The 14,500-nt window shown below is 41.1% G+C and overlaps 1 protein-coding gene across 1 annotated transcript in view; it reads right to left on the bottom strand.

The window, feature by feature from the left end:
- Positions 1 to 14,500, bottom strand: part of TATDN1 (TatD DNase domain containing 1) — a 44,272-nt gene that overhangs the window by 29,335 nt on the left and 437 nt on the right. Inside the window, exons 2-3 of the mRNA XM_049633506.1 lie at positions 4,232 to 4,297; positions 2,291 to 2,340 (exon numbers count right to left, since the gene is read on the bottom strand). Of these exons, the coding sequence (XP_049489463.1) occupies positions 2,291 to 2,340; positions 4,232 to 4,297 (116 nt within the window). The remainder of the gene's footprint in view (positions 1 to 2,290; positions 2,341 to 4,231; positions 4,298 to 14,500) is intronic.

The raw sequence follows: 14,500 nt of genomic DNA, 5'->3' as shown, positions 1-14,500 counted from the left end.
TGGGTTCTGAGACCAAAAGTCTGACAATCTCTGGGTTAATGTATATTGATGACTTCTTTGTAAGGAAAATGTATGGCTCTTAGCAGAAAAGCACACTTCTAAAGGGATGGCCCTTAGGGTCCACCAGCAGCCAGAACAGTGTCTTTGCTACTGTATTAAAAGGAAAATGTCACCAAAGTGCCTGTGTGTTGATGGTGGCCACTGAGGCAGTGCTGATAAGTGTACATCCTTCTAGAGCAGTGATTTAAGTGCCCCGATGTATAGTTCTTTAAGCATCTCACTTCAAGTGCCTCCCTGAGCTAAAATGAAGAATTCACTCTAGGTGTATGCCTAAAGAGAAAACAATAAAACACAGGAGGAAATGCAAATGGCGAACAGACGTTTTTATAAAGCAACTTAGACTTCTAATATACCAGACATTGAGTATCTTACTCAGGGAATGCATAGGCATAATTAAATCCTCAACTTTTGGGAAAATTTTACTGTTTACCAACATTCCCTAATTCTTTAATACAAGACCAGGTGCCCACATTTAGTATTTCAATTGTGTAAAATAGTTGCTAATTAATTCTACCTTTTATCTGTAACTTTCCCAAAGAGATTAGAAAAACAACAAGCAAGGACAAGACGAGGGGACATAATCTCCTCTCCCAGTTCACACTGAGGACATTAGGCCGATGGCCTCTGCCACAGACTTCACAAAATACAGGCTGCTCACTTCATGCAGTGGCAATAGCAGGTGCTCTGCACTCCTGCTTTAGTTCACCCTCACAAGTCTCAAGTAGGCGTTATTATCACTGTCAGACGACGAATGGCGCCGGCGCTGGAAGCCAGCGGTGCCGCGATCACTGTGCTTTCAGTCACAACGTAACAGCAAGGCACCAAGTTAGATTTCAATTTGGAAGCATGTCCAAGTTATTCCATTCCTGTCATTCTTACGTGTGTGTGTGTGTGTGTGTGTGTGTGTGTGTGTGTGTGTGCTTACAAATGTTAAGACTGAACTACTCATGGCCGACGCGCAGAAATTCAGGAGCCTGGTATTCAGAGTTTGCAGAAAAGCATTTTATACAGCGATCTGCCAAGCACAGAATGACTGCATCATGAGAGAGGAATGCTGTAACCTTTATCCTTTCTTATTACTTGTGAATGAGAGCTATAGCGTTCCAAGTTGGGACTGAGAACTCATGAGTCAGCAGTGTCATCTTTTAATTTTTTTTATGTTTATTCATTTCTGAAAGAGAGAGACAGAGCACAAGCAGGGGTGGGGCGGAGAGAGAGGGGGACAAAGAATCTGAAACAGGCTCCAGGCTCTGAGCTGTCAGCACAGAGCCCGATGCGGGGCTTGAACTCACGAACCGCGAGATCATGACCTGAGCCGAAGTCGGACGCTCAACTGACTGAGCCACCCAGGTGCCCCAGCAGTGTCATCTTTTAAAACTCAGGTTATTCAACTTAGCAGCCAAAAGATTTGACACAGTGCTAATATTCATTTGCTTAGAACTCTCTAAAAGATAGAATTTTCCTGATAATCAAATTAGTACTGTAAAAATTAAAGTGTTCTCTCAGTTTTTGAAATGGTATACCCATACTATAAGAGCTAAAGGTGGTGACAGGATACACATTTTTTTTTTTAATGTTTATTTATTTTGAGAGAGAGAGAGAGAGAGAGAGAGAGAGAAGAGAAGAGGAGAAGAGAAGAGAAGAAGAGAAGAGAAGAGAAGAGAAGAGAAGAGAAGAGAAGAGAAGAGAAGAAGAGAAGAGAAGAGAAGAAGAGAAGAGAAGAGAAGAGAGAATCCCAAGCAGGTTCTGTGCTGTCAGTGCAGAGCCCGATGTAGGGCTCTAACTCCAGAACCATGAGATCAAGACCTGAGCCAAAATCAAGAGCTGGATGCTTCACCAACTGAGGCACCCAGGTGCCCCAGGATACATGTGTTTCTGATGATCACTTAATTCTAACAGATGCTAAATTACATTATAAAATTAAGAGTTGCATTTTGACAAACCTGGCAATTCAGATAGGTCTTAAAACTTTTTTTGAAAGAGATTTTGCCATTTACCATGTTTCTGATCACATGGAAGAACGATCCAAGCATGAGGTCTGTATCACTTAAATAGTTGTGAACAGAAAATTTTGATATTTTACTTCATTAACTTGCTAATATTACTTGCTGACAATACATATCCCAAAATGCCAAGTGTGGCCTGAGCTCTTTCTCTTCTATTCTGTAGTACCTTAACCAAAATTTAATTTCTTAAAAAAAACTTAAGAGTAACAAAAATGAAATGTTACCTTTTTAACACCAATCTGGACAGCTCTTTCTATTACATCTTGTAAGTCGTCTATAAAAGCAAAAACCCCACATTAAGAAAAGCTAGTAAAATTTTTTTTCACTTAATTATCTCTTCTTGAAAGAAAAACACATAGAAACAATCATATTTACCAAATCAATACCATTTGATGAGTACTTATGATAACAATCAGTGATAACCTTAAAAAAAACAAAAAAAGGAAACCTATATCAGTCAAACTAGGTGACTAGTTATCCATTTAATTGTATTTTATTCTGTTGACCAAAAGGGAGAAAAATGACAAAAATCAGAAAGTTCAAATGAAAGGTGAATTTGCTCACTACAACTTAAATCAGTTGCCTTAAAATTGAAACTTGTTGGTATTGTATTTTTTTTAATAAAAATAAAAGTCATTAAGATTGCTTATTTTTACTAGGGCTTTTCAGAGTGTATCTGTAATGCTTCCCAAAACATGATAAAACCTCTCTTTGTAAATTTCAGTTAATACCGTATTATTATAATTCCCATTCCCATTGAGGAAGGATAATTTTTATTTTCACTGACAGTTTTTTTCTTTTTCCCAAAATTTCTTGTTAAGTAACAATAAGCTTTCTGGGGAGATCAACTGAAGGCTAAGCTTTAAGAGGCTTGAGGTAAATGGACAGCAATATTAAAAAATGACATAAATCCATGTATTAATTTCAGATTTAAGTATCACAGTAAATTTGGTTAGAATTATCATTACTTCTAGAAGCTATAAAATTTCTTTTAGACAAAAAATATCAACTTAGTGAACTTACACTAAGACATCCAGTTTTGCTAAATATTGTAAACCAGAGGGATACTGATAAGAATAAAACTTATTTCATAAAAACACACATACAAACATACATACACAGAGTCATAAAGCATGAAATCTATTAAGTGCTACAAAGGCAAGAAAATCAATATAATTACATACTCTAAGATGTAGTACCTAACATTTGATAAACATAAAAACATTATCTAAACTTCTAAATGAAGTAGAAAAGGTATGTTTTGAGGTAAGGCTTATGAAAGCTAATGTTTAACTTTCTTGTAAGTGACATCTAACATTCTCTGTATTCAGAGAAGCTTTCGCTCATTACCACCTAGAAGCATAGTAAAATTATCTTGACGTAACTGCTGAAATGTGCACTTGCACTTCACCCAGGCCTCAAAACCAAATCTTCCTGTTTGCATTCACATAATAACAAGTATGGTAATTTTCTGAGGCAATTTTCACAAACCAGTTTATTGGAGATATTCTTTCAAAAACTTGTTGTTGCCATCATTTCCTGCTTACTCACCTCAGCTGACAAAATATGCTTTTTAAATGAACTTGATATGATAAATATAAGCCATTTTGCTTTTGGCTAAGCTTTCCATCAACCTTTGAGAGACTCCTGTCTATTCCCACCTATCCCACAGGTATCTGGGATTTAGCAAGACTTGGATGAAAAGGGGGGAAAGGTAAGACAGGGAGGATGGACAGCAGCACGCCTACTCCTTAATCCCATTACCTCTTTGTCGCTTAGCGGAAAACGTTTTCAAAGGACTAGATACTGATGTTCAACTGCAGGTGATTTTTTAAATTATGTGCCCTACTGTTCAGATGCTTAAAAGACCAATTAAGCAATCAGCGATTGTTTGGCTTTTATGCATATGGTTAAAGTTCTTTATTCAAAATCATAAGCTTCCTCAGAGAAGACCTTGGTAACACTTTGTTATAATAGGTGCTTTATAAATGCTCATGGCCGTGGCTTACCAATATAGCTTATAAATGTTTCACTTTGTTTATAGTTTTATCCAAGTTGCATAATAAATCCTTTAATATTTCAGCTGTAAAGTGGATTATGCTTTCCATCATCTCCCTGAGGCAGAAAGCTTGTCTTTATTTTATCTTAACAACAGAAACATTTACCTTGATGCTTCTGAACTCCCCTATAAATTCCTCTGAACATAGGATCTGTCAAGTTGATACCAATATCTGTGGAAGGTAAAAGTAAATAATTAAGAGCTTCTATTTTAAACTTCTATGATAAATAAAAGCTGTTATTAAATTTTTCATTCAAAGTCTAAGTGCCACCACTTGTCTGTTACTGTGCTAGACACCTGGGATGCAAAGAGTAAGATATAATTCCAGCCCTCAAGAAACTCCCTGCAGAATTGGGAAGGCAGACGCATTACAGACAATTAAGAAATATTATAAGTAGACACTGGCACTGTGGGACACAGAAGAGGAACAACTACCTTAGTCTGGTAGGTGGCCTAGAAGTTTCCAGAAAGAAGGGACCCCTGAACTGAATCTTAAAGGGTAAGTTAGAGTTACCCAATAGAAGAGGGGAAATGCAGACAGAGGAAGAAGGAACAATGCATTCGGGGTGTGAAATAGTGATTGTAGAGAGCTATAGACTGTTCTGGCTATTGGGAGAGAATTATAGGGAAGGGAGTAGCCAGAAAGTCCAGACTCTCTGTCTTTAAAATACCGGATGCAACAAGAAGCACAGATGGGTTTTAGGCAGAGCAGCAAGAGTTGTCTTCTGGACATCTCATTCTGGCATCTTTGCAGAAGGCAGGATTTGAAGGGGCAGATTGAATCCGTTTATCTCATTTGGAAACAGGCGAGAGCTCATTTTCACAACGAAGAGAAACTGAATTGAGGTAATGTAGGTCGAGATGCAGAGAGTGGAATAAACTATTTTTTATTCACCAAATATTACGAAAAGCATCTATCTCTGTGTCAAATACTATGTAAGGAGTTAGGGGATACAGAAATGAGTAAGACCCAACACTTGGTCCCTGCCCTCCAGGAATTCATAGTCTATATGGTAACTAATATATAATTTGTGATCCAGTAGCCTAGACTAAGCAACACAAGGGAGGAATATTTTTCTTTACTGCTGTATTCCTAGAACCTAGTATAATGATTGGCACATAGTAGGAGCTCTATACATGTTAAGTTTGTAAATAATTATTATGTGCTTGGGAGCACAAAGAAGGCGCAATAACAGTTTTGGCAAGAAAACCTTCACAGGAGGGCTAGATCTTGAACAAAGCTAAAGCTTGCAAGCTGATGAATGGAAAGGGCATTCTGCAACATGGATGTGTGGAAGAAAGAAATTCTGCATCTAGAAGAAAGAAATTCCTTGTGCCTGTAGAGCAGTGGTCCTCAGTGGAGAGCAATTTTGCAGCCCCTCTCTTCTTCTAACCTCCCTTGTTGCACAACATTTAGCAATGCCTGTATTCATTTCTAGTTGTCCCCACTGAGGGAGTGCTATTGGCAACCCAGGCTTGTGGCCACGATGCTGCTAAATATCCTACGATGATCACGATAACTTCCCCAAAGAATGATCTGACCCCCCCAAGTCAAGTGCCATTCTTGACAAATCCTGCTGTAGAGTATACGGGAGCCAGGGGAATAACAAGCTGTGAAGTCAGACTGTGACGGCCATGGGCAATAATAATGCCTTCCTTATTTCAAATCCACTCCCTTTAGCTTTCAGAACTAGGACAAGTCCCCAATGATAAGGGGCAGTTGCCTACCAACAGACCCTTATGTTAGTTCTGCTTACTTTCAGCTTCCTCTGAGGATATTCTCACTCTGATTTCTGCCAACCTGGCCCTCAGTAAGCTGTGCTGCTTCAACATTAAGGCAGACCTTAGACAATGAATGGGAGTTTGGATAATCCAAGAGATGATGTGGAGACTATCCCAGGTATTTGAAAACAGCAACAAAAAAGGCAGAAAGCATCAAAGATATTTCAGCAACAGTATATATGCCAATACAGGGTAGGAGATGAATTCGGACCCGGTACCCTTTAAAAGGACCATGGACACACAAACACTGAATACTATAAATTCAATATAGGTGTTCAGTGGGATGGCTCAGATCACAAGAATTCAGCAACTAGTTTTTTTTCAATTAAGGAAAGGAAATTAGATAGGGAAGGGTGCAGACTGAGAAGGGGAACCCAGGAAAGAGGGGAGGTCTTTCTGCCTAGAATAATCCTTCACAGGGGTCCGTCTACAATCACCCACCATGGATGATGGTTAGGAGCACAGATCCAGTGTGCATCGTTTCTACCCATTTCTCCTTTGCACAGCTAAGAGATTAGTATTTTTCCAAAGCAATCTTTTACTACAACACAAAGTGAAAAACAAAGGAAAAAAAAGCAAGCAAATTTAACAAGTAAACTTCATGATGCTCATTTTAAAAGCAACCCGAAGACTAGCTTGGAGGCTCAGTTTATGAAACCTTTCCATGTCCTTGTCTCATCCCTCACTGGACTGGATGCTAAACTGTTCTTCAGGGCTTGACCCTGAGGCAGATATGGCTGAAGCCAATTCTAGGTGATACCACTACCTCTGAGAACCTACTTCTTCCAGGTGTGGGTCAGTCCTTTGGGCCCTAAGTCACAGTATACTTCAAAAATCTGTATTTGGGGGGCTCCTGGATGGCTCAGTGAGTTGAGTGTGCTACTTCACTCAGGTCATGATCTCATAGTTCGTGAGTTCGAGACCCACACTGGGCTCTCTGCTGTTAGCATGGAGCCTGCTTCGGATCCTCTGTTTCCCTCCCTCTCTGCCCCTCCCCTGCTCATGCTCTCTTGCTCTCTCTCTCTCTCAAAAATAAACAAACATTAAAAAAAAAATCTGTATTCAGCTTTGGACCCAGATGAGCCTTGGCCTTTAGAATATCCTGCACTGACTCAGTCACCAATTTCTTCCCTCTTCTGCAAGACACCTCTTGTGATTTACAGCCTGTGGCCCTTTTCTTTCTGACAGTTTGCCTGAAGTGTCTTCCCTAGCCAGTTGTCAGAGCGGCTTTCTAGCCTTTGAATAGAATGCCTCACCTTATTCAGGTTTGGTGAAGGAGAGCAGAACATACCACCCCAAAATATCAGTTATTTTAAGCTGAGTGCACTGGAGAAACAGCAGATGCGAGCAAGGCTCTCTGCTCTCCCCCCGAACTAAAGATACCCTCCCATACCAAGAACAGAAGAGCACTGTCATCACTAGACTGGGAGTCAAAGACAAAATGAATCTGTATGAACAAACCCAAATAACCCTCATCATCTTCCATTAGTTTCCCCTAGTTTCCTAGTCATTGTCCCACAACTTAGACGATTTAAGCCTTTTTTTTTTTTTTTTTTTTGGTCACATTGCCACTTATGCTTTAGGGCCTAACAGCTGCTTTGGGGCTTCATTCTCCTTCTGAAGACTCCCATATACACAAAAAACAAAACGTATGTGCTTTTCTCCTGTTAATGTCTTAATGTCAGTTTAATTCTTAGACCAGCTACAGAACCTAACAGGGCAACAGGAAGTTTTTCCTCCTCTACATCTACAGAGGCAAATATGTTCTTTTTCTGGACTCTGAGTCACTTCTGTCTCCTCTAAGTTCTCTCCTCTACGGGCTGGCCAATGGCCCCCCCACTCCCCATCCACCCACTCACCGGCAGACACCTACAGGGTGATTAAGTAACAGGTCAACATGGAGGGATCAAAGAAAAGTTTAAATCGACAGATCACCAAAAAGTAAATCCGTAAGCAAGTTCCAAGAAGTACAATAAAACGGAGGAACTGCAGTTCTGGAAGGAGAATGAGCTCTGGAGTCAGAGTCCTAGGGGCGCCTGGGGTAGCTCAGTCGGGTTGAGCATCCGACTCTACTTCAGCTCCGGTCATGACACTACTAGGGTCACGAGATCGAGCCCTGCGTTGGCTCTACTCCACTTGAGCCTGCTTGAGATTCTCTCTCCCCCTCTGCCCCTCCTCTGCTTGTTCTCCTTCTTTCTCTAAAACAAGAAAGAATTCCTGGTATTGTGACTAATAAACTGAATGACTTTGGGCAAATCAGTAGGCCTTCTGAGCCTCAGTTTCCTCACTAGGAGAGAGGGCATAAAGTTTCTTCTTCCAGGAATGAAATGTGGCTCAAACTGGAAAATAAATGTGAAAGCATTTTGCAAATTAAAATCCTTATAAAAAGGGGTGCCTGGGGCGTCTGGGTGGCTCAGTCGGCTGAGCGTCCGACTTCGGCTCAGGTCACGATCTCACGGGTCTGTGAGTTCAAGCCCCGTGTCGGGCTCTGTGCGGACAGCTCAGAGCCTGGAGCCTGTTTCGGATTCTGTGTCTCCCTCTCTCTGACCCTCCCCCGTTCATGCGCTGTCTCTCTCTGTCTCAAAAATAAATAAACGTTAAAAAAAAAAAAACTTAAAAAGGGGCGCCTGGGTGGCTCAGTCGGCTGAGCATCCGACTTCGGCTCAGGTCATGATCTCGCGGTCTGTGAGTCTGAGCCCCACATCAGGCTCTGTGCTGACAGCTCAGAGCCTGGAGGAGCCTGCTTCGGATTCTGTGTCTCCTTCTCTCTCTGCCCCTCCCCCACTCATGCCATGTCTCTGTCTCTCAAAAATAAACATTAAATTTTTTTTAATCCTATAAAAAGTACTTAACTATTATTACTGAGCACAGTATACCTTCTGTAACGTGCCAACAACACATGGAATTTCAGTCAACATTAGCTACACTTCCATACCACCTCAGGTGGCTAACACTCTCAATTCATTATTAAACAGCCAATCTTTTTGTACCCAACTCATGACACAATTATGAAAATAAAGCCAGTCAAAATCTTACTCATTTAACAACTTGTTCAAAATATCCTAATCCATAATAAGGGACAGTCTCTTTTCAATTAAAATTCCTGTCACAAGTATGTCTACTGACAACAAACTCAAAAAGGTAAACAAATACTACATGAGAAGCAATTTCCAGCTTGAAATAGCCTGAAAAACTAAGAAAGTGAGAGACTGGGTAACAGCACAACAGGAAGAAAGACAAGGCAGAAACTGCTACTTCTGACTAGGGGGAAATTGAGGCAGTTATACAGTTAGGAGTATGTCATCTTATAAGGGTTAGTAATATTTACTTTTTTTTTTTTTTTTTTTATAAACTAGCTGCCTTTAAAAGCAGTACCTGCTTTATTGCTAAAAACCACTTCTGGTATTAATGAGTTTTATTTTTCAAAACAAGAGTGGAAAACTGCTTGCGGCCAAAACAAAACCACATCTCCAAACTAATGCCTCACTGTTTGGGCTCAGTGAATCATGTCTATCACCGTCACCTATGATCTAGGGATACAAAAGGACAGCAAATAGGGCATTTAAAATAGTTTCAGATTTGCTTAGCCCTCTGACAGAACTTCGACTTTACAGGAAATACAGGAAATTAGGAGACAAACTAACCACCACCACATAGCAATCAGAGGAATCCAAAAGACAGACTTCCGTGCGGCAATCTCTTGAATTTCTGAGACAGGGCCATGAAAAAAGAAATGTGCTAGGTTAAGGGGTTGGCAAGCTCTCGCCCACAGACCAGCGCCTATTTTTGTTTGCCCCTGAGCTAAAAATGGTTTTACATTTTTAAATAGCTGGGGGGGGAAAGTCAAAAGAATAAAAGTATTTTGTGATACATAAAAATTATAAGAAACTCAAGTTTTAGTCTCCAAAAGTTTTACTGGAACAAAGCCGCACCCATCTGTTTACGTAGTTGTCAATGGCTGCTTTTGAGTGACGAGATCAGAGTATTTCCAATAGAGATCATATGGTCCACAAAATAAAAAATATATACTATGTGGCCCTTTAAGGAAAAAGTTGCCCAACCTCTGTGCTAGATACAAAACTGAAGGACATCCAAATGCATGGCTCTGGGTTAGATACTGTTTTGGACGTGAGCACTTTTGATCTTGGATTTCCCAGACTCCGGAACTGTGAGAAATATTTGTTTATAAGCTATCCAATCTTCGATATTCTGTTAGAACAGCCCAAATGGACTAAAGCAATCTAGGACATTGCCTTTTCTCTCAAGGTATATATACCAAGTAGGTAGATTTTATCTCCCAACCAAACCTGTATACTCTTTTCCAACTATGGTAACACTCTAGTCAACCAATTCCAGTCGGAATGCCACTCTGACCCCTTTCCACTCTGTTCTCCACCGGACCCAAATTTTCTTTCATTCATAAATCAGATCATGATACCCTCAATCAGACTCCTCACTCTTAGGATAAAAACTGAAGTCCTAACATGGTATGATCTTGGCTCTGCTGATCTCTTTAGCTCATTCTGTACCGTCCTCCTATCCACTTAGCCCCTTCCCCATTTCTCTCTGCTCCAGACCACTGGTCATTTTTCAGTTTCTCAAAAAGTACCATGTATCCTCTTGCCACAGGATATTTGCATCGGCTGTGCTGTTTCGAACCTTCTCTCTGCCTATTTTGCCTACTAACTTAGTCTTTCAGAGCTCAGCCCAAGGGTCACTTCCTCAAGGAAATCTTTTCTAACCCACCAGAGTAAGTTTTGTTCCTCACCAAACACCCAGAGAACCATGTTTCCTTTCTTCAGTGTCCCCTTCTCTGTAACTGTGGTAAAGCCATTAGTGCCCTTATGAGGCTGTCTCCACCACTACACTGTGACCCGGTTTCTGACCCCCACTGATTTGTAGCATTCAGCACACTGGATGGCACAGAGACTCGGTAAATATTTTAGAATGAATGAATGACTAGGTTGCTCAAGGCAATCAAAGACGAAGAATAGGAAATAGGATCCAATCCCTAGGGAAACAGAATTTATACAAAAAAGGTGGCCAGAACTCCCAACCAGCCTGCTTCTAGGAACACAGGACAGGACGAGAATCCTGTTGAAAGAAAACAACTACAGATAAATCTTAGGTGCCTAAAAGCCCCCAGCTGGATGGCCCCAAGAGGTAGTTAGGTCACTAACTACTGCCAGCTGCTCTCATTGGCTCATGGAGGGGGGCAGGAGGAAGGGCTAGAACAGGAATCATCTAAAGCTGTGCTTCTCAAACTGGGGGTGTTCCAGAGTTTGTAACATTTTGAGATTTCCTGGAGTATCAATTTTACTTTGGAAGATTTAGAGAACAAAATACCTTAATTTAAAGAGAGCACTACATTATTTCAAACATATACACAAAACATCCAAAGAAATGTAAATGTGTCATGTCACACACCACTCCTGTCACTGCTGGAAAATACTTCCATGTATAAATATATTAAACAACTAGGGAAGGATATACACCAAAACCTTGGATTGTGAGTAACTTGTTCTGCAAGAGAAGCAGACATTTCTAATAAATTTTCACTTGATAAACGAGCAATGTCTTGCAATACAGGTAGTACATGACATTGAACATCATATGATCACAACTGAACCAATGATTCTTCTCTCTCTCGCTGCAGGATTGTGGGTGACCTCTCATGCTCAGATGCTCAGTCTCAGGCCACGGTGTTTGGCAGAAATCAGTGATTTTTCAGAACACTGGAAGGTGCTCACAATTGGCACTAGTGTATTTTTTGTCACTTCAAAGCATCTTTGGACGGTCCTTTGGTTTTCCAGACAAGAGTAAGCTTAGGAATGCTGTGCTTCATTCTAGGTCAGGCTGCCCGCAGATATAGACACTTCCCTCTGCTGCCTTATCGCCAGTTGCATTAAACACAGCAGATGACAAGAGTTTATTAATGCCGTACTGTAGTCAGCATCCATTAGTGATCGTGAAAGTCGTCCTGCACAATAACCCCCCTCTCTCGTCTCTCTCACACCAGCCACGATGGTTTCCAAAGGTAAGTGGAGGTTAATTTATTTTTCCTTATATTTTGTATTTTCTTTTTTATTTTGTACTATATTACAAATCTTCTTCTAAGTGGAACTAACCTTCTGAGTTTCCATTATTTCTTATAGAGAAATTTGCTTTGATCTACAAGTGCTGTGGATTACAAGCATGTTTCTGGAATAAATTAAGCTCCCAAACCAAGGTTTTACTGTACTTAAAAATTTTAACACCAGCTATCTCAGAAAAGTAGAAATGAAGATCCTACAGGAAAAAGAATGGATTCTAATTACAACCACCTTCTTCAAGAAGTCTTTCCTAGCTTAAAATTCCTTCATCGATTTTCTTATCACCATAGTACTAAAACTACATATATTGTTTTACCCATCCCTACTTCCATTGAATGGTCACTGTACTAAGCCCCTGGGAAACAAAGAAATATTACTGATTATCTGCCTTAAAGTGTGGGCCAGTGGGAAAGGCAGACACATAAATATTGTAAGATAATGTTTTAAAAGGTGTAGTTACAAAGTCTGAAAAAGCAAGCAAAAATCAACCAGGCAAGATGGTCGTCAGTAGGATATTAGAGGCAGAAGTGACTTTACGGTTCCAAACTGCCGCTCTAAAACCTTGTCAGAGGCAAGAAACAGCATGTCCAAATGTTTCAAAAATAAGAGGGATAAGGCTGGAAAAGTGGACAGGACCAGAACACGAAAAGGTTTTGTATTCTATGTCAAGGTGCTTCAACTCTCCTGAGGACAGTAACTGAAGGATTTGAAGCAGAAGAAAAATGTAGTTGATTTTTATACAGACCACACTGGAGACTATATGTACAATGGGTTGAAGGAGACATGACTGGAGGCAAGGATTTAGTTTTATATCACAAATAAGTCTTTTCTTCGTGTACTGCTTCATGGCTCTTGGCCCACCTCCCTCATCAATTATATCACAGATTGGAGCGGGGAGGAGGACAGACACCACACCTGGAAAATGTCTGCGACCACTGAGGGCTGTTCCCCCCAGCCCCACCCCAGGCTCTCCTACACCATTTTTAAATTTCTTTTGTGGCACTTGACACATTCTCCCCTGCAGTTGCTTTGATGGTATATAAGTCTTGACTGTACATATCTCTTCAGTCTGAAAATTAACTGTGCCACTAGATTCTTTCATAGTTCCACAAAGTTAGCACAAAGTCCTTGGTAAAGAATACTGCTCAAAATAACTCTGATTGGGGCACCTGGGTGGCTCAGTCGGTTAAGCAATCGACTCTTTGTTTCGGCTCAGGTCATGATCTCCCGGTTTGTGGGTTACAGTTCCCTGTCGGGATCTGCACTGACAGTGCGGAGCCTGCTTGGGATTCTCCCTCCCCCTCTGCTGCACCGGTGCACTCTCAAAATAAATAAACATTCTTTTGAAAAGTAGAATTGACAAATGTAGTAAAAATAAATAACTCTCAGGTCTAAATTTATAATCCTGACCTCTCACACTACATTTCCAATTGCCCAGTGAACGTCTTCAGCTGGATGTCCTATTAAGACTCTCAAACTTGGGGTGCCTGGGTGGCTCAGTCGGTTAGGCGTCCGACTTCAGCTCAGGTCACGATCTCGCGGTCCGTGAGTTCGAGCCCCGCGTCGGGCTCTGGGCTGACGGCTCAGAGCCTGGAGCCTGCTTCCGATTCTGTGTCTCCCTCTCTCTCTCTGCCCCTCCCCCGTTCATGCTCTGTCTCTCTCTGTCTCAAAAATAAATAAAACGTTAAAAAAAATTAAAAAAAAAAAAAAAAGACTCTCAAACTTAAACCTAAATCACATGGATCTCGAGACATCTCCTACCCATTGCCAGACTAATCATGCTTCCACTCATATTTAGGTACTTACCCCAACCCTGAGTCATCTCTGACTGTTCACGCTCTCTTACCGCCATCAACACGCTGCTGCGAAATGCTGCATACGGACATCTCTTGTATTTCTCTCCCCCTTTTCCACTGCCCTAGTTCAAGCTTGGAAACGTTTCCCTAGCTCTCTCCCTCCCCCACCAAACCTACAATAGCTATCAGGATTGCCTTATTAAAAGAGAGATGTGATCATTGCCATTTTCCCACCTTCAAGTAGCTGGAAATTCCACGATGACAAGAATCATGCCCAGCTTCACTCACTGCTGTAATAACGCACAGCCCAAGGTTCCTGGTGCATAACTGGCACCCCAAGATTTACTTAACCCGTGAAGGTTAAAAGCCTTCAGCGAAGCTCCACTCTATACACAGTAAAAGTAAAGTCAGCCAGACATTTGAGTCCCAAGTTACCCTTCCAATCCTAGCTTTCACAATGTCTCAGGTTTTCCTAGGTGCCTGGTAGTAAATACTCTTCCCCCTTTGGTTCCTGTCGCATTCTCCCTCTTGTTCTACCGATGGTGAACGGATTATTGTACTCGTCAAGTAACAGAACTTGTTCTTCTCCCCACTATTTGTGTCCTCTAGTTTTCTCCACCTGATGGTGATCCCAGCAGATAAGGGTCTTTGTGCCTTGAGTTCCTAGACCGGTGCCTGTCCCACCAGAGGCGCTCAGTAACTGGA

The sequence above is a fragment of the Panthera uncia genome, chromosome F2, assembly GCF_023721935.1.
Source record: "Panthera uncia isolate 11264 chromosome F2, Puncia_PCG_1.0, whole genome shotgun sequence".
Lineage (NCBI taxonomy): Eukaryota > Metazoa > Chordata > Mammalia > Carnivora > Felidae > Panthera > Panthera uncia.
Note: the sequence above shows the minus strand (reverse complement) of the source record. Positions and strands in the feature narration are given on the sequence as shown.